The following is a 25,649-nucleotide window of genomic DNA, read 5'->3' on the forward strand; positions in this document are numbered from 1 at the left end:
GGAAATATACTGCTATGAAAAGGAAGTCACTGGACGTTATTTATTTTCAGTATTGTTTATGCAACAAGGTTGGTTTCAAGGCGAAAGCAATGGTTAAGGTTGGAGGCATGTCCAATGTTAAAGAAGGGGAAGGTAATGAAAATAAAGTACTTATAACTAGAAGAAGGCTAGTTACTCATGTTGGTTGCAAGACTTGGACGATTATGAAGTATAAAATTGAAGATTATTATGTGGTGACTGAATTCAGAGAGGCACGTGTTCATCCTATTTACACCTTGGGATATGATATCTAAACTTTCAGAAAGCGGATAGGGAGATGAATATTTTTCATAAGAAGATGATTGTTGATAATTGTAAGGTGAACATTGGTCCAGTTAAGTCTTTTAAATTGATTAAGGAATTAGTTGGATCATATGATAATGTGGGTGCATCTAAGCAAGATTTCAAAAACTTTCCCAGAGATTTAAAGGCTTACATTTGGAACGAGTATTTGTACTTTGATTCAATTTAGTTCTTAATTTTCTGTGTTTTTTCGAATTCGGTCTTATTTTGCAAAATCATATTGACTGAAAATTAAACATGTATTTGCGAATTCATATTATGCTACATTTGAAAATTTGTAAATTGTTTGAACATCTTCGTGTTTTTTCATGCCTTAAATCTCATATCGGCCAATATTCTATTTGATTGTGCTATGGAATTATAAGTTTTTCATAGTTCGCTATCATCAATCACTGAATCTGGTGAGTTTTCTTATTAATGTTCCGAATAATTGTTCCTTTTGTTATGAATAATTGTTTTAAATGTTCTGACTAATTGATGTATTTGTTCTGAACTACAATGAAATTGACAATGTTAATGTTCTAAATTTTTGCTCCTAATGTTTTAAACTTTTATTCATATGTTCTATGTTATTGCTATACATGTTATGAGTTGTTTTATGATCTTCTGTAAATTTCATTATGCATAGCATATGAGGAGCTTGGTTATTGTGATATCCGAAATTGCCAGTAAAAGAGAAGTGAACTTGTATATATGTTGTAACTTTTTATAACATGATTTGAATATGTAGATTACTGTTTTATTTTTTCATGTTCTGGATAAATGTTTATCGTGTTCTAAAAAATGTACAACATGTTCTAGGAAACTCTGCAATGTGTTCTAAACAATATACATCATGTTCTAAAAACTGTACAGAATGTTCTAATTTGTGTAGCACTTTTATTATTTTTTTAGTTTTCTTGACACTAAATCCTTTTTGTTATTTTCAGGAATTTGTCATAGACTCGGTTTCTTCAAACAATATGCGATTTCAGTATTTTTCATGCAACTAGAGTTGATGATTTAATTGTTACATTTTTTTTTTAACTTTAATTTTGAAGAATTGTCTAACTGTGTACTCTTTGTTACATCATTTTTTATATCTTGTTTTTAGTGCTACATTTTAGTTATCATTATGGATGGACATAGTGTTACGTTTCGAATTATGTAAATTTTATATCTTTTATTCTAAATGTATTTTGGTTTGTTGACCATGGTCTAAAATGAAACACCTTTTGTTCTACATATTGTTGATCATGTTCTAAATTTTTACATCTTTTGTTCTACATAGAAAAACAGAATATAGTTTTTTTTACCGGTCTTTTGAACATGGTTTAGCTAGTAGGTTTGCGAAGTATTTGACTTCTTTTTTAATAGATTCATTAGCAAATCAAATCAAAAGTTTATTTGTGAAACTTTTAAACAAGGTTAAATCTTCAAGCAAATGAATGTATTACAAGTTGATCAAAACCATCCAAGATAAAAATTGTCGGTTTACTAATTTTACGGATTCATCACAAAGTATGTACAAGAATTCAACAATTGATGCTAAAGAATACGATCCCGTCAAAATTGATTCGTTTTTGCCCATTTCCTTGACTTTGAAATCAAAACATGATGTTCATCATTTTCCTCATGCGCCAATATATTCCCACAATACTCAATTTCTTCATTTCCTGAAACTAAAATGAATTAAATTTTGAAGATTAGAAACAATAAAATAACATATGTTCTGAATTTACATAGCATATGTTCTAAATTTACATAGCATAAGTTCTAAAATTAGATAGAAATGTTCTGAATTTACAAAGTAGATGTTTTGAATTCACAGACTAAATGTTCTGAATTCACAAAGTAAATGTTCTGAATTCACATAGTAGATGTTCTGAATTCACAAAGTAGATGTTTTGAATTCTCAGATTAGCAGAGCTTATGTTCTCATAGACAACATGGTTAAAATTAACATAGACACACATGAAAAAGCGCGCACACACACACACAAGTAACACACGTAGTATGCGCAACTACACTCATTATATAATTGATGACATCACAATATCTTATCAAAACAAGTATGTTGACAAATACTATGATTTGAAATAGGTATGGTAAAGGTATATGTTTCAGAAATAATATATAGTAAACATTTAATCAAGATATAAATCTTAGCACAACTTGGGTTAGACGAAGCATGCAAGGCCTAACACAAATTATGTTAGAAAAATCATATAAGGCTTCAGTTTGCCTTTATTCTGAAGGAATTTTGTCAGCTTTTGTTACCTTTTCAAGTTCCTTCTCCTTTTCTGCAAGTATATGCACTCTTTCTTGCACCTTTTGTATCATCTTCTTATTTTTCCTTGGGTGGAGCTTCAGTTTTTTCTGGAGTTGATGAAATAGAAGCAACATCAACTTTCATTTTTCCAAAGGTTCATCATCCCTACAACATATTGAAAATAAATTCAGTTATGTTTTGAATGTTTAAAAGTATAATATATTAAAAATAACATATTCTCTTACTTTACTTAGCATATGTTCAGAGTGTTTTTAGTATATGTTCCAAAGTTATTTAGAAAATGTTCTGAATTATTTAGCATATGTTATGAATTTACTTAACATATGCACTCAATTTAATGGATTGTACAAGGACGTACACATGCACTCAATTAATGAAGAGAATTTGAGTTATCTAGCAAGCATACAAACGCGAAAGAACAACATAAGCAACTGCTAAGAAGGTCAACTAAAAATTTATGCAAAACCCTAAACGACATACAAATATACAAGAACAAGGTCCACACAGTTAGTAAATATGGAGATATATTAACAATAACAAATTTTCTGACTTTACTTAGCTAATATATGTTATGAATTTATTTAGAATTTTTTTTAATTCATTTGTAAATGTTCTGAATTATTTAGCATATGTTCTTTAAGTTTTAGAAAATGTTGTTAAAATGTTATGAATTTATTTGCAAATGTCCTAGATTTATTTGCACATGAGCTCAACAAGAAACCAACATAGCCAAGCAACACCAAGCAAACTTATATATGAGCAAAGTAGAATATTTCTTAGACACAAGAAGCCAACAATAGTTGATTTGATGTCACACGGTCACACACAAGGTTCAAATATGGTAAGTGTAGTCAAATAAGATCTAATGTCTTTCAATATATTTCATTCTCAATATTGAACCATCACCATCCTTACATTTTGATGTTCTAAAAAGTAACTTCCATGTTCTAAACATTAAACAATTTTGTTCTATACAGTGAACCTTCATGTTCTAAACCGTGAACCTTCATGTTCTAAACCGTGAACCTTCATGTTCTAAGTGTTGAGCCTTCGTGTTCTAATGAATTGAGATTATAAAATATTACCCAACATTGTCAAGGATGTCATTTAGAAGTGCTTGTTCGACAGTAGAGCTACCAGTGCGTTGTGGCTCTGATGTTTTGACGTATTTAATCTCATTTTCGTCATTTGAGTTTTCTCTATTTAAACATACAGAACATATAACTATAGGTTATATAACATCATGAGTTAATTCATAAAATAAATAAATCAGAAAATATAAAATTTATTTTACAAATTAATTCAAAAAATCAAAAATTAATGACCTAAAAATTCAGAAATTCAAACACTAATCACAAAAAAAAATTAGAAATATGAACAATTAATCACAAAAACTCAGAACAAGTTGATAATGGATTCACAAAATAACCACAAGAAACATCAGAAAAGTTAAATCACGACATAATTACCTACGGTTCTTCTCGATCTTCTGAATCTGAATTGTGATTTTCTTCGTTTTTTTTCGCAAATTCATCATCACTTTTCATATTTTTCCTCAAAATCATAATTAGTAAACATAAATTAACTGAAATTAAATTCTAGAACAAGAGAATAATTAGAAATTTGTGTATTGTTGTGTACCTTCTCCGTTCGTAGGTTTTTCGGCTTGATTTTATGAATTTTCTGCTTCTTCATCTTCAATTGTATACGAATTCAAAAAAATTAGGTTAAAATTGACAAAAATTGTAGAAGAAAGGAAGAAAAATACAAGAATTCGGCGACAAACTACCTAAAATCAATGAATAATCGAGTGATATGAAGCTTGATCGGTGTTTTCTTGAAGCTTTAATGGAGGATTTTTTAGGAGAGAGAAAATGGTGAGAGAGAAAGGAATGAGGCTGAATTTCACAGAGAGGGTAAACAGTTATAGTAATTCTAGAGAGAGAAACGTATGTATTTTTATTATTTGGTAGTTTGGAGGTTATTTACATTATAATCATTACTTGTTTTTAATCATAGCCTTTGAATTTCATCTAATCCTACGGATTAGATTCATTCTCATATATACTTGTATACTCACATAGGGACCTATTTTCACCGGATCCCTCCCCTATATATATATATATATATATATATATATATATATATATATATATATATATATATATATATATATATTGGTTTAGATCGATTGATCATTGTTCCCTTTTAACATTTCACTACTTTATGAGGGCGGAGGACCTTGTTTCGTAAGTTGATACTACACGCCTATATAAAGGTGGTTAACCATTGTTAAAGGAAAGGTTGAGTTAATTGGAATGAGTTCTTGATTGATAACTTTGTGATCGATTACTTAATTCCAAGATAAAAACAATTGTGGATACTTGTTGATTATGTGATTTATGTGATTGGCGAGTCATAACAAAGTATTAATTGGTAAATCATGTAAAGTGAAACTGGATAGCAATAGCTTTAGACTGTGCACGTCTGAAGTGACTGACAAACAAGAGTTGGGGTTCATGGTGGTAGCCCATGGCCTTTTCTGGCACCGGATTGATCACCGTGTTCTATTTTATTCAAAAGTTCCTCGATATCGCAGGTCACTGAGATTATGCCCGTACCTCGTTTTCCTTAGTGAAGACTTCTGGTTGGACAACTCGGTCCATTGACTATTTCAATTAAAATAATGTTAATCATACAAAGGTCTAGTGTAGTCAAATGTGATTTTCAAGTTAATATGTTTGCATGTGTTGTCCTTACTTATGCTTTATTGTATCATGCTAGGAATATTTATTCATTGATTTAGTATGTAGTACTCAGTTTTGCTGATTACGTGCTTTGTTTGTGTGTGATGATCATGGCTATGCCTTATTGATCATGTGATGACCCATTTTGGTGAGCAGTCTCAAAGTATCAATAAGCGTTGCCCATCTACAGGTTTGAAGATGATGCATCATTGGGATCGGGATTAGAGAGCTTGTATTTAGTTTGATTTTCTAAGTTGACTTCGGTTTGTTTAATTGGACTTTAAACTTGTTGAACTAGTTACATTGACTTTATTTTCGTTGATTAGTTTTGGAATTAACTCTGTAGTTGATTATTTATAAACCTGAAGTTAGTTTTATGTTTTTCGCTGCAAAATTCTGAATAAGCCGTTACGTTTTCACACGGGCGAGAGTACTTTGATAATTCTCTATAGTTATATTTATAAAAAGGGTTATTCTAGAAAAAGGAGAATTGTCGGGGTGTTACATCATTGTTCCTACACTATATATATATATATATATATATATATATATATATATATATATATATATATATATATATATATATATATATATATATATATATATATATATATATTTAAAACATTTGTTTTTTTGTTGGAGAATATATATAGTCATCCGCTAATATCGAAGTTTACACAGTTACACTCACCCTAGTTATTTTATCGATCTAAATTGATTATTTTTATGAAGGAGTCGCAAGGGCAATACAAATGGGCGGGGGAATTCGAACATGAGACATATCCTGTATAGCCCCTTAGTCTTAACCACTATGCCAAAATTCTCATTGACATTGTTTTAACTTAGTTACTATATTACTCACTACCTTAAGTGTTATCAAGCACGGTATAAATTTACAAAATTAATACATTCTCTATTTCTTAATATACGGAGTATGTATCAGTTTTGACATTATTTATACAATATTTGACTATCATTATCTTTAATTATAGTAAAAGTAATAAAAATATTAATATTTTTAAAAATACTTATATTAAGATTAATCCAACTAAATATTGATAAACATGGTCAAAGTTAGTTTAGATTTTCTTTTGCTGTAAATGAGTCATACGAATAATACAAATTACGAATGAGGGTCGAGAGAAGGAAATTCGAACTTGAAATGTATTGTGCATATAGCCTAAGTTACGGCAACTTTTGTATAAGACCGCCTTACCGGAAAGACCACTTTGATTGTTTAACTAATTGGTTCTATTGGTTAACTAATTAGTTCTAGTGCTTAACTAATTATTTTCATTGTCTAACTAATTTGTTTCAGTGCTTAACTAATTAGTTCAAGTGTTTAACTAATTGATTTAATTGCTTAACTTATAGGACATCAAGGTGGTCTTTTGTGTAAGACCGCCTTATATAAAAGTTTGTAAACATAATTGGTAGTTCGTAAACATTATCATAGTCAAATCCATTCATCTACTAAGAGGAAGGAAGTAAACGCACATATACACTCAGTCACTCACATGATCGAATTGATCCACCCATGAAGAAAATGAGGAGAGGTAAAAGAAATTTTTTATATAATATAAAAAAAAAATACTCCATAACAAACAAACACATGGGACAACTTAAATGAAGGAAGTTTAGGTACAACGGCATGAATTGAAATAAATTTACTCATTATAAATAAATAAGTTATAGAGAAATAACTCTACAACAACATCAAAAAAAAAAAGTAGGGCTACCTACCAAATCCAGCACTAACTTAATTACAAACCAATAGTCCTAATATTTTCTCTACCAACTCAGTCAAATATTACTCGATCTCCATTATACTCCATATATATATACTTATATTATATGGTTGGATTAATGTGAGTCAATTTGACCCACTCACATATTTTTCTCCTTAACCCAACATTTATATTCTCTAAAAAGAAATACACCCTTTATTATTCTCATCATCTAAACACCCCTAGTTTTGTCATACTCCCTGTCTCTCTCTCTAGAAATATTATACGCTAAAAAGAAAGAAAATAGGGTTAGAATTGAAGATGGGTAGATCTCCATGTTGTGAGAAAGAACACACCAACAAAGGTGCATGGACTAAAGAGGAAGACGAGCGTCTCGTTAATTATATCAAAGTTAATGGTGAAGGTTGTTGGAGGTCTCTTCCAAAATCCGCCGGTACGTTCGTTACTCTTGTTTTTTTTTATTTTTTTTTATTTTTACGTATTGTCATTACATATTTAAACAAATTGAGGTTGACATGAGTGGTTAAGGGTCTCTCGCTACTTAATCAAGATCTCGGGTTAGAGCCTTGGGTATGGAATAAATCTCAACTGGGAGGGATGCTGCCCATCGAGATACCCATACAAACTCTAGCGAGAGATTAGTCCACTCGCCAAAAACGGTGGGAACTCCTCGTAGTGTACTGGCTTAACTCGCGTGTTACAAAGAAGCCAAGTTTGATGGTTTGGTAGGAGTTTCTCTTTACGACCTTGATGTTGTAGAGTTTCACCTTCCACGTGTTATAATTTTTGGGATGGCTAACCTTTAGTTCTCGAGGTTATTATTGTAACTTGTGATTAACGAGTGTTTAGAGTAATTTATCAAGGCTAATATTACCACTTTTTACGTGAATTTCCTTTTCACTAATTAGACGAGAAAATTAATAAAGATTAATTCCTGTCCGTTAACGGTATAACTTTTTGTAGTGAACGAATAGAAAAAAAAAATTAAATATTTGGAAATCATCCCATTTAAATGATGAGATAGCTACGCATATATGTTTTGTATGTACACATTTGTTTTTGAGATAATGCCAATAATGACGTAATATTTTATGTTTTCAGGTTTACAAAGATGTGGAAAGAGTTGCAGATTAAGATGGATAAACTATCTTAGACCGGATCTAAGGAGAGGCAATTTCAGTGACGAAGAAGACGAACTCATAATTAACCTTCATAGCTTGCTTGGTAACAAGTATGTGTTACATAGTTAATTTGCCTTTAATTTGGTTAGAAATTTGTGGTGCTTACCATAATATTATGTAATTAACTTTTTTTTATTTTTTTTATTTTCTTGTCTAGCTAATTACATAAAACAAAAAACAAAGAAATAAGAAAAAGGGAGGATTGATTACGCAGTCCAAGTTATTTGTTTCAAAAAAAAACCGCTAGAAGGAGGGGTCGAACCTCCGACCTTGTGGTTAACAGCCACACGCTCTAACCAACTGAGCTATTCCAGCTTTGATGTTATATTGAACGTATATATAATTAAAAAATCCAAAATATCTAATATTTAAATGCCTACAATTCTAAACCTATTTTGATGTGTGTTGAGTTTCAGGTGGTCTCTGATAGCTGCAAAATTACCAGGAAGAACGGATAATGAGATAAAGAACTACTGGAACACCCACATCAAAAGAAAGCTTATTAGTCGAGGAATCGATCCGCAAACTCACCGTTTAGTCAATTCAACCATTACCACTACCAATGATAACGCTACAAGTGGTACAACGAAGAATATGTTATGCAACAATGATAACAAGAGAAATAAGAGTAATACTAGTAATGGTTTCCAATTGATGAACGTACAAGGTTCAACATTACATTTTGGCCTAGGATCAAACCTCGAGTACGAGGTTTCAGCAAGTACAAGTGATGGCAAATATTATTGCACTAGTTTCCCAACTATTACAAGGTCCAATAATATTAATATTAGTGAACGTGGACATTCTAATAGTAGTAGTAACAGTGTTGTGAGTATGGAACAAGGTGGTTACAAAGAAATTAACCTCGATTTGTCTATTAGCCTCCCTGCCTCGTCCAAGATTAATTCGATTAATCATGAAATTATCAAGAGTGAAGAAGAACAATATATGACGACTTACCAATATATCGGGCGTGGTACAAGAATGCCAGTTTTAAGTAGTATAGACGGAAGTGTATGTTTGTGTTACAATTTAGGGTTTCAGAAGAAAGGTAACCAGCAGTGTAGTAACTGTGCTATGCCAATTGTCGATCAATTATGAATATAGGAAAATTTGGTATTTACTACCTTAAAAATACACCACTTTTGTAATTACTACCTTATGAATTTTTTATTTTAAATTACTATCTTAAAGTTCCAAATTTTTATTATTTACTACCACTTTACAGTTTTCTCATTTTAAAATTAAGATATCTTTTTCATTTCTTAATCGTTTAAAGTGATTCAAAGTTCATTATTATCGTTTTTCTATAGAGATTTCATTGAGAACGACATTTCAAAACAATTCGTCTGATAATTCCTATATATTTTAAAATTTTACAAATAATATTTAATTAGTTTTACCTTTTACAAAATGTTAAAAGCAAGATCCCTATGAAATCCTTACAAATAAATGAGAAGAATGGGTTTTAAATCACTTAAAATGATTAAGAAACGAAAGAGATCGATATCTCAATTTTAAAATGAGAAAACTGTAAAGTGGTAGTAAATATAAAAAAATGGGAACTTTAAGGTAGTAATTTAAAATAAAATTTTCACGAGGTAGTAAATACAAACATGGTGTATTTTTAAGGTAGTAAATACCAAAAAATCCTAGTTATAATATTATAGAAATATTTAAAAGTGACATACATAAATATGATTAGGTGAGTATTTTCAATTCCAATCAATTCAAACTCGTCCCATCACCAAATGGGTACATGTTATCCTTATACCCGTCCACCAACATCAAATTTCTATTTGTTAGTCAACCATTTACACTTATCTTTGTCGTTAGCCCAATCTAAAATCTAAAGTCGCCCCATCATTGTAGACACCTAATTTGTGTCTCCCCTTTGGGATGATGACGATACCATTATCCTTGTTAGGTGATTGGAGTAACTCCAGGCGGAAATCCCAATTGCTAAGAATATTTCCAAATTCAAGATCCAAAATCCAACCCCCGAGACCGTTCCCTTCCCGGAACTCAGTACAAAATACAACTTTCCAAATCCAATTTCAAAATCCAAGTACAAACTCATCTAGTAGACCATCCCATTGGTTTTACTAGGCCTTTTCCACTCAAAATCATATAAGGCAAGTCAAATTCGGGCGCCGACCCACAAAACCGAGCATGCCGGGCCCCGTCCCGTAAAACCGGAATTCAAAAACCCGAGAAAGGCTTGTTTTTAGACACTAAATGATGCCTTAACCTCCAAGAAAATACAAAACGCCAAACCTAGTACTATTCGTACAACAAGTACAACACTACAAGACGAAACAAGGACGGATTCCCCGTCCTTGCATTGGCGGCATTCAAGCCACGTCACCAGCGCAAAGCGCTGGTCCAGCGCCCTGCGCTGACGTGTGCTGGTGCCTTGCACCAATTCCTTCTATAAATACCCCTCATTTCCAGCATAATACGGAGGAGAACAACAATACAACGTCGTAATTTCGACATTACGTCTCAAAATACAACTCAAAAACTCCTCAAAAACACATACAAAGTTCCTAAATTCAAAAAAAAGCAATTGGGTGCTCTTGTCTAAATCTAACTAGGTAAATCCGAATCCCATTCTAATCTACTATGCTGCTTTAATTTCTAAATGGTTAGCAAGTTGGTGTTTTTAATCATTAAAAAACACCACTTGCAACAATCACACATGTTTTCCAAAAATACAAACTTTTCCAAAAAACAAAATACAATTTTCAAAGATTCAAGGATGTCCAAGTTGTTTACAATCACCTCTTGAACTAGAATCACCATCAAACATGGGGTAATCAAAGATAACACCTTTTAACATTTAAAGGTTTAGTCTTTTGAGATTCAAAACTCCATTTTCAAAATACAAGTTCAAGTTTTCAATTTTCAAGATCTTACCATGTTTAGGGTTATTCATAGTTATTTCCCTAAACTAGGATCATTTCAAGTTCAAATTTCAATTATTTCAAGTTCAAAACTTCAATATTCAAGCTTTCAAGTTCAAGTTTAACATACAAAATCTAGGACATTTGGGTTGAGCAACCTCTCCCAAGTTGAGATTTTTGGCTTTGAATTCGTGTCGGGCGCACTTATTTTTAAGGAGCCGCTTGGCGTTCGAATCTCATGTGCCCAAGTACAAATTTCAATTATGCACCTTTCAATATTGCAATTTCAATATCGCACCTTTCAATGCCGCAATTTCAATATCGCACTTTCAATATCGCACTTTCAATACCGCAATTTCAATACCGCACTTTCAATTCCGCATCTTTACTTGCCTAGTCCATTTCTAGGCAATGTGGACCTACTCCCTAGTCCTTTTCTAGGGGGTCTTGTATTTACTAATTCCACACTTTATTTAGTATTGTGATGTTGCTTTATTTTCTTTATCGCTTTCATCACCAACATGCTAAATACAACAAAATACAAAGGTTACATCACGCTTAACAAAGATATTTTTGGACAAACCGGCCTTAGGTTCCTTAAATTAATCTTTAAAGCAAAGTTACCACCATACAATTAGAGATTCAATTTTCTCTTAATGCAAACCCACATAGTCTAATCTAGGGTTTATTTTCTAAAAAAATGTTGTGCCAACGTACTTGAATATTTCTAAAGCTCGCCGAATAAGCATTTTGTTCCGGCAATATTTCCGATTCTGGCAATATTTCCATTTCCGATAATATTTTCCGATACGTACCATGTTTCCGTTTCCGGCAACATCTACGACTTGGATAATATTTATATTTCCGATACGATCCATATTTCCGTTTCCGGCAATATCATCGTTTCCGGAGTATTCATTTCTTTCCTGTGACGATCTCAGCTCCCACTGAAACCAAGATCCGTCGATTCCGAATATCCATAGATGGAGTATCTAATGCCATTAAATACTTGATCCGTTTACGTACTATTTGTGTGACCCTACGGGTTCAGTCAAGAGTAAGCTGTGGATTAATATCATTAATTCCACTTGAACTGAAGCGGCCTCTAGCTAGGCATTCAGTTCACTTGATCTCACTGAATTATTAACTTGTTAATTAATACTGAACCGCATTTATTAGACTTAACATAGAATGCATACTTGGACCAAGGGCATTATTTCCTTCAGTCTCCCACTTGTCCTTAGGGACAAGTGTGCATTTCCTAATTCCTTTGTCGCTCGATGCTTGCTCTTGAACATAAGGTAAGAGTTGTCATCCTTATTATGTCCAGAGGTGTTCCTCGGTTTCAGAGTTCAACTGATCAAATAGACAGATAATCATAGCCTATGATTCATCCGAGCACGGCCATGCATTTCACAGTTTCTAGCTCTCCGAGTGGCCTTGTACAACTTTTAAGCATCTCATCCCGATTTATGGGAGGACAATCCCAATCTTGCGATCTTGAGATTAGACTTCGTTTGATAGGTGATTACCTGAGCGTTGCCTTTATAGCCTCCTTTTACGGTGCGACGGTTGGTCAACGTCAAAGCAACCAGTTCTCAAACAAGTAATCTCAAATCACTCAGGTATTGAGGATTTAGTGTCTAATAATTTTAATGAAATTTACTTATGACAGATTTTCATCTCTTACAGTAAAGTTTCATAGGTCTTGTCCGATACTAGTCTTCCCAAAGTAAGTATCTATGCAAATGATTATGACATTGCCATGTCCACATAGTTCAAGAAACAGAACTACTAGTCATCTTGCATTCTAATTGTCTAACGTTTTCTATGCGTCCAATTTTATAGAAAACTCCGACTAGGGACCATTTTCAACCTTTGACATTCAAGTTCACTTGATAGACATTTCTTAGTCACAGGACTGGTCCTGACAGTCTATCATTGAATATATCGTCAAATTTGAAGGGACTCATCATTTAATACTAAACCAAGATTAAATGGAATATGAAAATACATTTCATATATGATAAATGTTCAACCCCAATGTTTTATAACCATGGGCCTCAAACCCATCTTTTAAAACAATTCATGGAATTCAAAGCTATGCTTGATTTCCAGTGCTACAACGTGAGTGTTGCTTCTCACTTGTTGCATAGGTTTAGTTATCATGCTTTGCCAATCTTAATATCCTTTTCATCGAATGTTCTTCGAGATATGATGATAAGATCTTTTCGAGTTTGTTTATTATGTGATCTAGTCTTTCTTACTTCGATGGTGGTTTTACTCATTTTTCAATGAAGAACCATCAAGTTAGCAGACGTTTTTCTTGCTTCAAGAGTGGTTCTACGCATTTTTCAATGAAGAACCATCAAGCTAGCAGATAGGTGATCTACCCAAGTTCAGTGAAGAACTTTAAACAACCCTGTTTTATTGCTTCTTAGGCAATAATTACTTTTACTTCAACTGTATAGGTTGCTAGTGATGCTTTGTTTGGATTTACCTATCCAGGCAGTTCATAGATATGTGGAAGATTCTCCAACTATATCTTGGAACATAGAAATTATTATTTTAATTTCCCACGCAACAACTCATGGTCTCCAACCCATGTTGCCATTTTCAAAACACGATGCTCTATAGCTCGTCCTTATCAATGGTTAACTCCAAAGGGTCTTGCTTGATCCTTTGCCAGTGTTTATGCGTGTAGCATCAATATTTAGCATATCTTTGTTTCCTTGAATCAAGAACTATTCCTATGTACCTTTTCAAGTATCATAAGTATTCTTGATCTCAATCTAGTTGATCTTCACTTAGATCAATAGAGATTGGTATATGTTCGTCATGCCTAAAGTCATACGATACGTTTATGGCGATCCTCATATTATATCATACATGATAAATTCTTTTGCAGAATAATTCCCAATTGAATTCTATTCATGTAACTTTAGCTCATCTAGTTTCAGTAGATACTAAATCCAGCTAAATTCTTTGACATATAATATAGGTTAAGAATCTTACTTAGATCCTTGGATGTTTAACTTAGTAAATGCTTATACATAGTTCAAACATTCTTTACTTAGATTTATTCACATGGGTCGAATATCTCCAATGGAGTCATTCGTGTTTGATTTAGTAAATGCCATTACTTAATCTAAAACATTAATATAAGATCTTTGTAAATAGATCTTAATACCCAGTATGCACTAAGTTTCGCCTTGGTCCAACATTGATGAATAATTTCAAACCTAAGTTATTAGCATTTGAATGTTATTTCACAATAGAGAGATATGTGTGTGATACACATAGGACCAATTAAGTTTTATGTACTCCCACTAAACTTCTTATATATCTATAAGAATCATGTACATTTTATGAAACTAAAATACTTATTAGCTTCACTAAAATACATTTCTAATTCCCAATTGCTTGCTTAAATCTGTACTTAGATTTCATAAGCTAGCTTTCTTTTTCAAGAATTTATTTGGATCCACAAATCCTATGACATACCATGTACATAATTTATTCCAACATTTTATTGAGGAATTGTTTTGTCATCCAATTGCTATATGTACCGATATGCAATCATTGCTTGAATTATAGACTTGAGCATTACGATTATGCATGAGGTTTCAACACAATCCATGCCATGAATTTGCTTGTAACCTTTTAGCAACTAATCTAGCTTTGTGCGTGAACACAATTCCATGTTTGATGGTTTTTATCCTTAAAACAAACTTGCAACCAATAGGTGTGAAACTATTCTTGCAAATCAACAAAATTTCAATTTTGTCATCAAAACATTGAGTATGTTTTATGGCCTCTAACCATTTAAACATATAGTCTATATATGGCCTCTAACCATTTTAGGGAATCTATATTTCGTCATAGCTTTCTTACAAGTCACAAACTCATTAATCTATATGATAATAGTTTGACTGCAAGTTGTAGGTTTCTTCACTATTTAATAGAAGAATCTCATAGTTTCATTGACCTGATCTCTATGTTTCTTCACTATCTAATAGAAGAATCTCATAGTTTCAGTGACTTGAATTCTATGCCTACTTGGGTATAGAACATCAAACAATAGAATATCAATAGCCACTTGAAAGTCCTTTGAATATTCTGTTCTCCTTGAAGCACTTGTAAAGTCTTCTAAGAGATGTCTATTCTTTAAAGCCACTTGTAAAGTCCTTACAGAATAAGTTCGGTTTTTCTGAAGCACTTCGAAAAGCCTCCGGAATGTCCGTTTATGTTTGTTGTTTGCCTCGAAGACTTTCGAGGTCTATTTTCTCCCACTTGTCATTTTGGAAACGAATCTCCAAAAGGACATTATTTCGAGCAAACAAACATTATGTTCTCAAAAATTCGTGGTAGAAACAATACCCTTGTGTCTCATTTGAATAAATCACAATGAAACATATATATATACTTGGGCCTTAGTTTGTCGAATGACAAATACTAAGCTCCCACTGAGTTTTGCAACTCTCTAGATATTTTATGAAAAGTTATTCTGAAATTACTTTTCAAAAGCTTTGACGAATTTGGTTTAGTTTGGTGGTAGTTGAGCATTTTGTTTTAGAAATTATAGGAAAAGTCTTTATGATTCATCATTAATCGAATCAAGTACTAATTGACTTCGATTATCCCAACTAAGATATGCCATATCTTATGGACCTAGATTGTGAAATTACAACACACAATCATTGATGATCATATTTGGTCTCAAGTAATCATCAACATGATCTAACCTAGATCTTTATGATTTCTTGCCAAGTGGATTTTATACTTCTGAATCTTTGAACTAGCCAAACAGATTCAACTTATATCACATTTGAGTAAATAAAACTATATTCACTCAAATCTGTGTGAAATAATAAAGTCATAAAACCTTTCTTTAGCTTTGAACTCTATTGTCTAGGCGTTCTAACAATACTTCATATCTTTTGTTACTTTCAACAAGTAAGACTAGTTGTCTTAAAATGATCTAGAAATCAATCAATTTTCAAAAGTCCATCAAAATAGAGTTTATGAATGTTAACTTGTTGATATGGTCTAAGAAACAATGCCAAAGATTAGTGGAACTCAAATCAAGGGGTTGATTTGAACCTAGTAAAGTTCTTTAAAGAGTTGTTTGTTTTAATCAAGCATATTGACTCAACCTGTAATTGACCATTTCATTCAAATAAACAAACAAACATTGTTTTTGTTTTTCTTGAATGTGAGTCTTTCTGTGTTTGAAGCAGAAATTTAGGTATGCTGATTATGGAACAAAATAGCCATTAAGTTCCAGCCTTTGAAAGGACTTAAAACAAACTTAGATGACCCTACAATTAATGTAGCATTGCCATGCTTCATTTCCCACTTGTAGGTCATTAGTGTATCCTAGCTTCCATTGTTTGAGTTATTACCGAAGTAAGAACCTCAAGCGGTATATGATACCAAGGAAGTTTGATTGCTAGGTCACTTCTCTTTAAACATAAACTTATAGGTAGAAACGGAATCGTAAATTCCTTTCATTTGTTCCTCGTTTTCCTATTTCTTGTACCCTTTCTTATAGTCTTAAGAATTGAATTCTTTAGTGTTGACTTTTATACTTTGTTAGACATGTCCAATGTCACCCCAACAAGGTTCTTAACATTTAATTTATGTTGAATATTAAGTTTCAACTAGATGATCTTACCAGAAGCTTCTAAAGTTCTCTAAGCATCGATCTATTCGAATGTCTAGGGATTAGACTCATTCGAGAATTAAATGGACAAAGATATTAGGTTGTTAACCATTGGTAAAGCTGAGCGTTTAAGCTCAATGCTTTATGATCTCAAAACTACAGTGTATTTTGAATTCACAAGCACCAATTGGTTTGCCATTCGATTTTGATATTCGAAAACAACCATAAAAGTCGATATAAGAAACGTACATTTTAAATTGCTCACTTTCTCTCTTTTCCGTGAATCGCTCTTGGATTCACTACCAATCGAGGAAATTTACTGTTACCTTTCTAAAAGGATTTATTGCAGTGCAAGATATTTAATTATAAACAATAATTAAAACATACATTGAAGCATGCAAAGTCTAAACATTTATCATGAATAATAACTTGAAATTAAAGCAACCATGCAATTCAAACAAGTTATTAGCATTTTATTCGATTTTATTGTTCCGGCAGGTGTGAATAAAATGATTCCAAGATCCTAAAATCATTGAAGAACTAAGCACAGTTTGTCGACTTAATCCTAGAACATCTTAGGTAAGAAAAAGCCTTTTGCTAATAGTCTAGAAACTACTCTTGGTTGATAGGTACGTCTAAGAACTTATTAGGTAAACCTATCGATTTTGCCACGACATAAAAGGACTCCTTACTTATATCGTTGAGTTTCACCAAAACTAACATGTACTCACAATTATTTGTGTACCTTGCCCCTTTAGGACCAATAAGTAACACCTCGCTGAGCGAAAACTATTACTAGATTGATGTAAAGGATATCCAAGCAAGTGTATATTTTGGCATGGCACCTTTTAACTCAATTTTTAAGTTTGGAACTTAAGGCTCTTACTATATTGGTTAGATTTTAAGTGAACTAAAATCCTTAATCATGCAACATAATCAAGCCACAATCTTATGCATAATTAAGACATATTTAAAGCAATAAATAACTTAAGGCATGCATAAGATAAATGTGATCTAGTATGGCCCGACTTCATCTTGAAGCTTTAACTTCAAAGTCCGTCTTGAAAATCTCCGTGGGAGGCACCATTTTCTTCAAATAGGATAAGCTATAATTAAAACTAATTACAACTATTTGATGGTACCACTAGTGGAAAAACAATCATTTGCATCACCACATTTGCCTCGCACATTTAAACATGTGACGCAATTGACAGTTCTAAGCTTTAAAATTAGTCATTTGCGTCGCAGAATTATTAATCTGCGACGCAAATGACTCTAAAATGTTCTCAGAGTCATTTGCGTCGCAGATTAGTAATAATGCGACGCAAAATATTACCTCCTTTGCGTCGCAGAATTACTAATCTGAGACGCAGATGACTCTTTAAGTCACCTGCGTCGCAGATTAGTAATTCTGCGACGCAGAGGAGGTAAAAAAAATTCGGAAGTTTTTAATTATTCCTCACCCACGCGTACTGCACCCTAATTTGTCGAAGAACAAAACAAACAGGCGCAGCTACCTTCACGACTTCACCCTCATCCTCCATCGATCTTCGATCTTCTTCACCCTCATCCTCCATCGATCTTCTTCACCCTACACCAGGCGCAGCTACATTTAGAGAGAGTTTCGCTGGAACCGTAGGCCACAGCCGCCGCCGCCGCCGCCGCCTCCATTGGAGAATGCCCACTGAATAGGAATCGATCCCTGTCTCCATCAGGTACACTTACTTACCCTCAATTTCCATCTTCTTCACCCTAATTCTTCAATTGATTCCCTTATTTACTCAATCAGGTACACTTTCATTGAATTTTGTGGTTACTTTTTTGTTTAATTTGAAAGATTTAGGGTTTCTTTTTTTGGGTTTGGGATTTGGTGAGAAATTACGTGAATTAGGTCACTAATTTCCAATAATTTAGAACAATGAGGGGGTGAGTGTGCGTAATATTTTGCTAGGGATTATGAATTTGTTTTTGTTAATTTTGCGCAGATTTTTTTTGTTCTGACATTGTGTTCATTTGAATGTTCTGTTGCAGTGGTTTGGCTGAATTGAGTCTCGTTTGGGAGTAAGAAGATTTACTCCGATGGTAAGTTTCATTCCTCATGTTTCCAAAATGTATGAGACTATAGTAAGACTTTGAATTATTGTTGTTTGTTCTTGATTAAGCTATACATTTTGGCTTGCAAATGTTAATCAGCTTGAAGTTGTATGAATTCAGATAGAAGTTTGTATCTTTCTTCTTTACTTACTGACTTTGAATAACTCTCTTTGTTTCCTTTTTTTCTTCTTCTTAATTTTAGTTTTCATCCGAAATTTGCATTGTTTGTTTTAGAATGATTGATTGTTGTGATATATTGTGATTTCTTTGCTAGATTTTTTTACTCTTTCCCCCCTTAATTTCCTGGTATATTTCTTGTTGATTTCATAGATGTTTTTATTGATTTGGATTGGTTAGTTAGTGTTATAGTTGAGAATAATGGTTGGTTATTGATCTGGTTAGCGCTTTTAGAGTTTTGTTGGAAAGTTGAGAATTTTTGGTTTAATTTCTGAAGTAGACTAGAAATGTGTCATGAGGAAGGGGAATAAGGTGCAGTGATATACAATGTCCTCTTAATAGTATCAGTTAATGGCGACCAATTTGACCATAGACTGGTCGTTCCAGACTCCAGAACGAACTTGCTTAAAGTTATAGTAAAAAGCCTAGAATATTAGTTAGGACAGATTTGTGGCTTAGTGTCGCACGAACGCTGTAAATTCATAATTTAGTGTGCTTCAATTTTAATTTCTCGGCTTTTTTTTTCTCGGTTCAAATTTTTATTTTTATTTCATATTGTAATTTGTTTGATTTTGGTCTGACAATGGAGTTTTTTTATGTAACAGGCGAATATGCCGGAGAAATTGAACCTGTGTAAGCTTGATGCTCGCCGTGAACAATGCCTTTCGCAAGGTCCTGCATTCATTTTCTTTTCTTTTTTTGATTTTTACAGTTCTGTATTTTTCTTGCATAAATTAAATTGGAATCTTGCATCCACTAATTATCTAGAGCTTGCTCTCTTTTTTTCATTCACAATGAATTTCCTGGGCCCTTTGATTGTATTGGCATATCTTTCCTTTTATATATTGTGACTGTCAGGAAGACGTAGGATAACCTTGGTTATTATGGGTGCTTCATATGTAACCATATCTAACTTGGATGTTGGATAACCTTTATTTTTGGTTGTTTCTGGTTGGTAGTCTTTGTGATGATCAGTTGGGAAGTGTATATATGCCTGCTTGCTATGGTTGTTTTATTATTAATGAAACTTGCAAGTGTCCTGAGGTTTGTGATGATCAGTTGGGAAGTTGTTTATTCTAATGAAACAGAAAGCAGGTTGCGTAGGTTGTACTATGGCTATCATGAAGAATGTTTTAAGGTGTCTTTCGGTGAGTTTCTATTGCTTCAACTGTTGTAAGAGCTTACAACACCAATGTAATACGGGCGAAGTTTATTAAAAGTTTGTAAACTAGAATTATGAGTTTGTACAGCAGATAAGTATTGTGGTTTGCGTGGGTTTATTTTCTTCAGTTTTTCCATCGCCTTGATGAATTTTGCAGGCACAAACAATTTTTTGAGCTTGCTGAAACTCTTGGACATTTGTTTTCATGAACTCTTATGTTCATCTGGTTCTTTTTGTAGGATCTTTTACCTGTTTGCTGTTGTTTTTCTGCTGATCTACCAGTCACTTTTCCATCTATTTCACCACCTTAGCTGCAATTTTCTTTGATGGAGGTTGTAGGAGTTGAAATTCTCTCTCTGACAGAACTATTAGCCATTTCTTGGACTGGATTTGGCTGTTGATGAAATGACTCTGCATCATATTGTAGGATTGCATTAAGTGCTTCTTGTACTAACTTTATGGCTGCAGTCTGTTGCAGTCAAAGTTTCTCTGTCTTTGCAACTTGGTCATCAACTTCCTAGAGATTGTTGCTGTTTTTACTCAGCTCCATATTCAAGTTACTCATCTCATGGCTATTGTTTCCATCTCCACTTTATTTTTCATCTGCTTGAATGATATCTTGGGCCTCATTCGTTTATGGTTCACTTAAACTTTTATGTTAAAAGTGTAGTTAGGTTATCAACATGTTGGGTGATCTATGGTGAATTTGCCTTTTATTGGGTTGTAACTAAAATATTAAAAAACGAATTTTTTTTAAAAAAAAAAAAGTCATTTGCAACGCACATTTAGCTAATGTGCGTGGCAAATGACTTTTTTTTTTTCGCCTAAAAGTCATTTGCGTCGCACATTTAGCTAATGTGCGTTGCAAATGACTTTTCAGCACCATGCCTGAAAAGTCATTTGCAACGCACATTAGCTAAATGTGCGACGCAAATGAACCTTATTTGCGTCGCACATTTAGCTAATGTGCGTTGCAAATGACTTTTCAGCACCATGCCTGAAAAGTTATTTGCGTCGCACATTTGCTAAATGTGCGACGCAAATAAGGTTCATTTGCGTCGCACAAATGTGCGACGCAAATGACTTTTAGTCATTTGCGTCGCGAGCTTTTGCCACGCACGATGTGCGACGCAAATGTGCTTAAAAGTGCGATGCAAATGACCCTTTTTCCACTAGTGTACGCAGACCATATTTGAATTGAAAAACAACTTTGGTACTTTAGACCAATTACATTCAAATTAATGGTACGCAGACCATATTTCTATCCTATTTGGGCCATACTAGTCACTTCATAACCTGCAAAACAGTACATATACAATATATACCATTCACCCATTCATTATCATGAATGGCCCACATAACTGGTTAGTAAAACACATTATGCATCACGTAAACATTTGCAGCAATTAATCAAGGGCACCAATAATCTACCAATTATTCAGTCCTTATTAATTCTAATCAAGTTGTTTTAACCTTAAGGATTCGTAGACCTAATCAAGAGTTTATGACTAAAAAGCGCTCCCACTTAAACCAATAAATTCATATGCTTTACTAAAAAATGTATTTCTAGTCTAACCGGAAACATACAAATTTAATTAAAATTTAAAGCTCATATAAATTTATAATTGAATCCAAAAAGTTTAATTTAATTTCAGTCGTTATTTAAATTAATTCATGATTTTAATTTTAGTAAAAATAATTAGAATAAATAAAATTTATTATAATTACAATATTCAAAATTAAAATCCAAGAAAATAATCTAAATTATTAATTTTAAAATTAATTAAAATTACGTGAACTGAAATTTTCAAATTAAACATTCAAAACGATCTAATCGTAACGCAAACACCCTACGCATTGCACGCCCATGGGCCGCACGCACACAGCCATTGCTGGCCATGTGCGCGCAGCCCATGCGCTCGTCGCATAGCTGCTGCATCTTCCATCGCAAGCCATCGCACGCTGTGGTGCTCGCTGCGCGCGCGCCAGCGCTCGTCGCACACGAGCCATCGCTCGCAGTGCGCGCTCGCCAGCGCTCGCTGCGCGCGCTCCATAGCTCGCTGTGCGCGCGAGCCATTGCTCGCTGTGCGCGCGAGCCATCGCTCGTTTTGCGCGCGAGCCATCGCTCGCTGTGCGCGCGACATCACTCGCGGTGCGCGCGAGGCTGCGCGCTCTTGCGCGAGGCAGTGCGCGTTGTGGCGCAGCTCGCTTGCTGCCCACACGCGACTGCCTTGGCTTGCCTTTCGCCCATGCCCATTTTTTCATAGCTCGTGGCCCACGACACAAGGCAGGGCTGCTGCCTTGTGCTCGTGCACCATGCCTTGCTCATTGCATTGGTGCCGCACGGGCGACGAGCTCCCTTGCTCGTCGTCGCATGCCCGCACTATACAACACCCCTTAAGGGTAACACGAAGCGTCCATTGCTTTGTGCGTGCAAGTTATATGAACGAATCGCATAAAAATTTAAAATTTATATTTAAAATTAATGACAAATTAATAAATAATATTAATTTCATAATTTTAGGGCGAAAAATCGAAAATTTATTATTCAATTGATTTCCGATTGTCATGGATTCAAGTCTAGGTCATAAAAATTTAAAATTTATCATAAATTTACAATTTTTATGGTGGTTTTTAATCATAGGTTTCTAATTAAATTATAATTAATTATGAAAATCAAATTAATTCTAAATTATTCTAATTTTCAACAAATTAATCATAATTACAAATTAGATTGCATAATTAACAAGGCTAGGCATTCAAACTTGTTAAACATATACAGTAGGTCAATCAAAAATTCAAGATTTATCAACAAGAATCGCAAATATTTAATTTAACATCTTAAATTTACGAAATTTTGCATTCGAAAAACTAAAACCTTCAAAAAGTCATAGTTAGGCTTCGAATTTGAGAATTCTGGGTTCGGCAGAAAAATAATATTTTTGTCAAAATTTTAGAATGCCTTTTACATGCGGAATTGACACAAAAATCACTCGATTTGGATGAGTAACGAAGAAACTGCCGAAAAACTGCGTACGTATAATTAAATAAACGCAATTTGCAATTAATTAACAATTACGAAAATTAATCACCCCTTTTAATTCTTGCAAATTTGTAATATTTAACCATGTTCATGCAATTTAGATTATGAAAATAATAAGAGGCTCGTGATACCACTGTTAGGTTATGATACATATGACAATACATAAATCATGCGGAAACAACCATTAAGCCAGGAATACATATTATTTACACATAATCATATAGCATAATTTAGATGCATACTCTTTGTTGCATGCCTTCCCTAGCTGCGCCCGAACCGAACAAGAACAAGTCTTTAGGACTCCAAGTGTCGTCCCTCCGTAGATAGTCCACAGCAAAGTGAATTAATCTAAGTTTAATTAATTCGTGTCCTACTAGGATTCCAATTCCCTTTCCATAACTCTATAAATACGTGCCTAGGGTCACATATTTTTCGAGATTAATTCAAGTATTCAAAGTGAGTTTTGAGAGAAAAATTCAGCCATATTTCTTACCTAAGAGTGCCGAAAATTCTAGTACCTTAAGGGCGACTCTAGTTGGTCAATCTTAAGGCGGATCCGGACGTGCTGTGGACTATCTACGGAGGGACGACACTTGGAGTCCTAAAAGACTTGTTCTTGTTCGGTTCGGGCGCAGCTAGGGAAGGCACGCAACAAAGAGTATGCATCTAAATTATGCTATATGATTATGTGTAAATAATATGTATTCTTGGCTTAATGGTTGTTTCCGCATGATTTATGAATTGTCATATGTATCATAACCTAACAGTGGTATCACGAGCCCCTTATTATTTTCATAATCTAATTTGCATGAACATGGTTAAATATTACAAATTTGCAAGAATTAAAAGGGGTGATTAATTTTCGTAATTGTTAATTAATTGCAAATTGCGTTTAATTAATTATACGTACGCAGTTTTTCGGCAGTTTCTTCGTTACTCATCCAAATCGAGTGATTTTTGTGTCAATTCCGCATGTAAAAGGCATTCTAAAAGTTTGACAAAAATAGTAATTTTCTGCCGAACCCAGAATTCTCAAATTCGAAGCCTAACTATGACTTTTCGAAGGTTTTAGTTTTTCGAATGCAAAATTTCGTAAATTTAAGATGTTAAATTAAATATTTGCGATTCTTGTTGATAAATCTTGAATTTTTGATTGACCTACTGTATATGTTTAACAAGTTTGAATGCCTAGCCTTGTTAATTATGCAATCTAATTTGTAATTATGATTAATTTGTTGAAAATTAGAATAATTTAGAATTAATTTGATTTTCATAATTAATTATAATTTAATTAGAAACCTATGATTAAAAACCACCATAAAAATTGTAAATTTATGATAAATTTTAAATTTTTATGACCTAGACTTGAATCCATGACAATCGGAAATCAATTGAATAATAAATTTTCGATTTTTCGCCCTAAAATTATGAAATTAATATTATTTATTAATTTGTCATTAATTTTAAATATAAATTTTAAATTTTTATGCGATTCGTTCATATAACTTGCACGCACAAAGCAATGGACGCTTCGTGTTACCCTTAAGGGGTGTTGTATAGTGCGGGCATGCGACGACGAGCAAGGGAGCTCGTAGCCCGTGCGGCACCAATGCAATGAGCAAGGCATGGTGCACGAGCACAAGGCAGCAGCCCTGCCTTGTGTCGTGGGCCACGAGCTATGAACAAATGGGCATGGGCGAAAGGCAAGCCAAGGCAGTCGCGTGTGGGCAGCAAGCGAGCTGCGCCACGACGCGCACTGCCTCGCGCAAGCGCGCGCAGCCTCGCGCGCAGCGAGCGCAAGCTCGCGTGCCACGAGCGCTGCGCCCGGCGTTGATCGCGCGGAATTGCTCGCGCACAGCGAGCGATGGCTCGCGCGCACAGCGAGCAATGGCTCGCGCGCACAGCGAGCGATGGAGCGCGCGCAGCCAGCGCTGGCGAGCGCGCGCAGCGAGCGCTGGCGAGCGCGCACAACGAGCGCCGCGCTCGATGGCTCGCGTGCGTCGAGCGCTGGCGCGCGCGCAGCAAGCACCACAGCGTGCGATGGCTTGCGATGGAAGATGCAGCAGCTATGCGACGAGCGCATGGGCTGCGCGCACATGGCCAGCGATGGCTGTGTGCGTGCGGCCCATGGGCGTGCGATGCGTAGGGTGTTTGCGTTGCGATTAGATCGTTTTGAATGTTTAATTTGAAATTTTTCAGTTTACGTAATTTTAATTAATTTTAAAATTAATAATTTAAATTATTTTCTTGGATTTTAATTTTGAATATTGTAATTATAATAAATTTTATTTATTCTAATTATTTTACTAAAA

At 34.0% G+C, this 25,649-nt stretch overlaps 1 protein-coding gene, 1 long non-coding RNA gene and 1 other non-coding gene across 3 annotated transcripts; 2 read left to right on the forward strand and 1 right to left on the reverse strand.

Moving 5' to 3' along the window:
* The first annotated feature begins 7,085 nt into the window (after nucleotides 1-7,085).
* On the forward strand, nucleotides 7,086-9,416 carry LOC110776133 (myb-related protein 330). Its single transcript, XM_021980688.2, has 3 exons — nucleotides 7,086-7,542; nucleotides 8,211-8,340; nucleotides 8,707-9,416. Exons 1-3 carry the CDS (start codon nucleotides 7,410-7,412, stop codon nucleotides 9,389-9,391), a joined length of 948 nt encoding a protein of 315 aa, XP_021836380.1. The 5' UTR covers nucleotides 7,086-7,409; the 3' UTR covers nucleotides 9,392-9,416.
* Nucleotides 8,532-8,605, reverse strand: TRNAN-GUU (transfer RNA asparagine (anticodon GUU)). The gene has a single exon. It is a non-coding gene; the product is annotated as a tRNA-Asn (tRNA).
* Nucleotides 9,417-18,243: 8,827 nt separating the features above from the next.
* Nucleotides 18,244-20,121, forward strand: LOC130459201 (uncharacterized). The gene is made up of 2 exons (XR_008918426.1): nucleotides 18,244-18,943; nucleotides 19,738-20,121. It is a non-coding gene; the product is annotated as an uncharacterized lncRNA (long non-coding RNA).
* Nucleotides 20,122-25,649: the final 5,528 nt, after the last annotated feature.

This window comes from Spinacia oleracea, chromosome 4, assembly GCF_020520425.1.
Source record: "Spinacia oleracea cultivar Varoflay chromosome 4, BTI_SOV_V1, whole genome shotgun sequence".
NCBI classification, from domain to species: domain Eukaryota; kingdom Viridiplantae; phylum Streptophyta; class Magnoliopsida; order Caryophyllales; family Amaranthaceae; genus Spinacia; species Spinacia oleracea.

Coding starts and splice junctions, on each gene's coding strand:
- LOC110776133 (XM_021980688.2), top strand. CDS start 7,410: ATGGGTAGATCTCCATGTTGTGAGAAAGAACACACCAACAAAGGTGCA. Junction 7,543..8,210: donor GTCTCTTCCAAAATCCGCCG/GTACGTTCGTTA, acceptor TTATGTTTTCAG/GTTTACAAAGATGTGGAAAG. Junction 8,341..8,706: donor CATAGCTTGCTTGGTAACAA/GTATGTGTTACA, acceptor GTTGAGTTTCAG/GTGGTCTCTGATAGCTGCAA.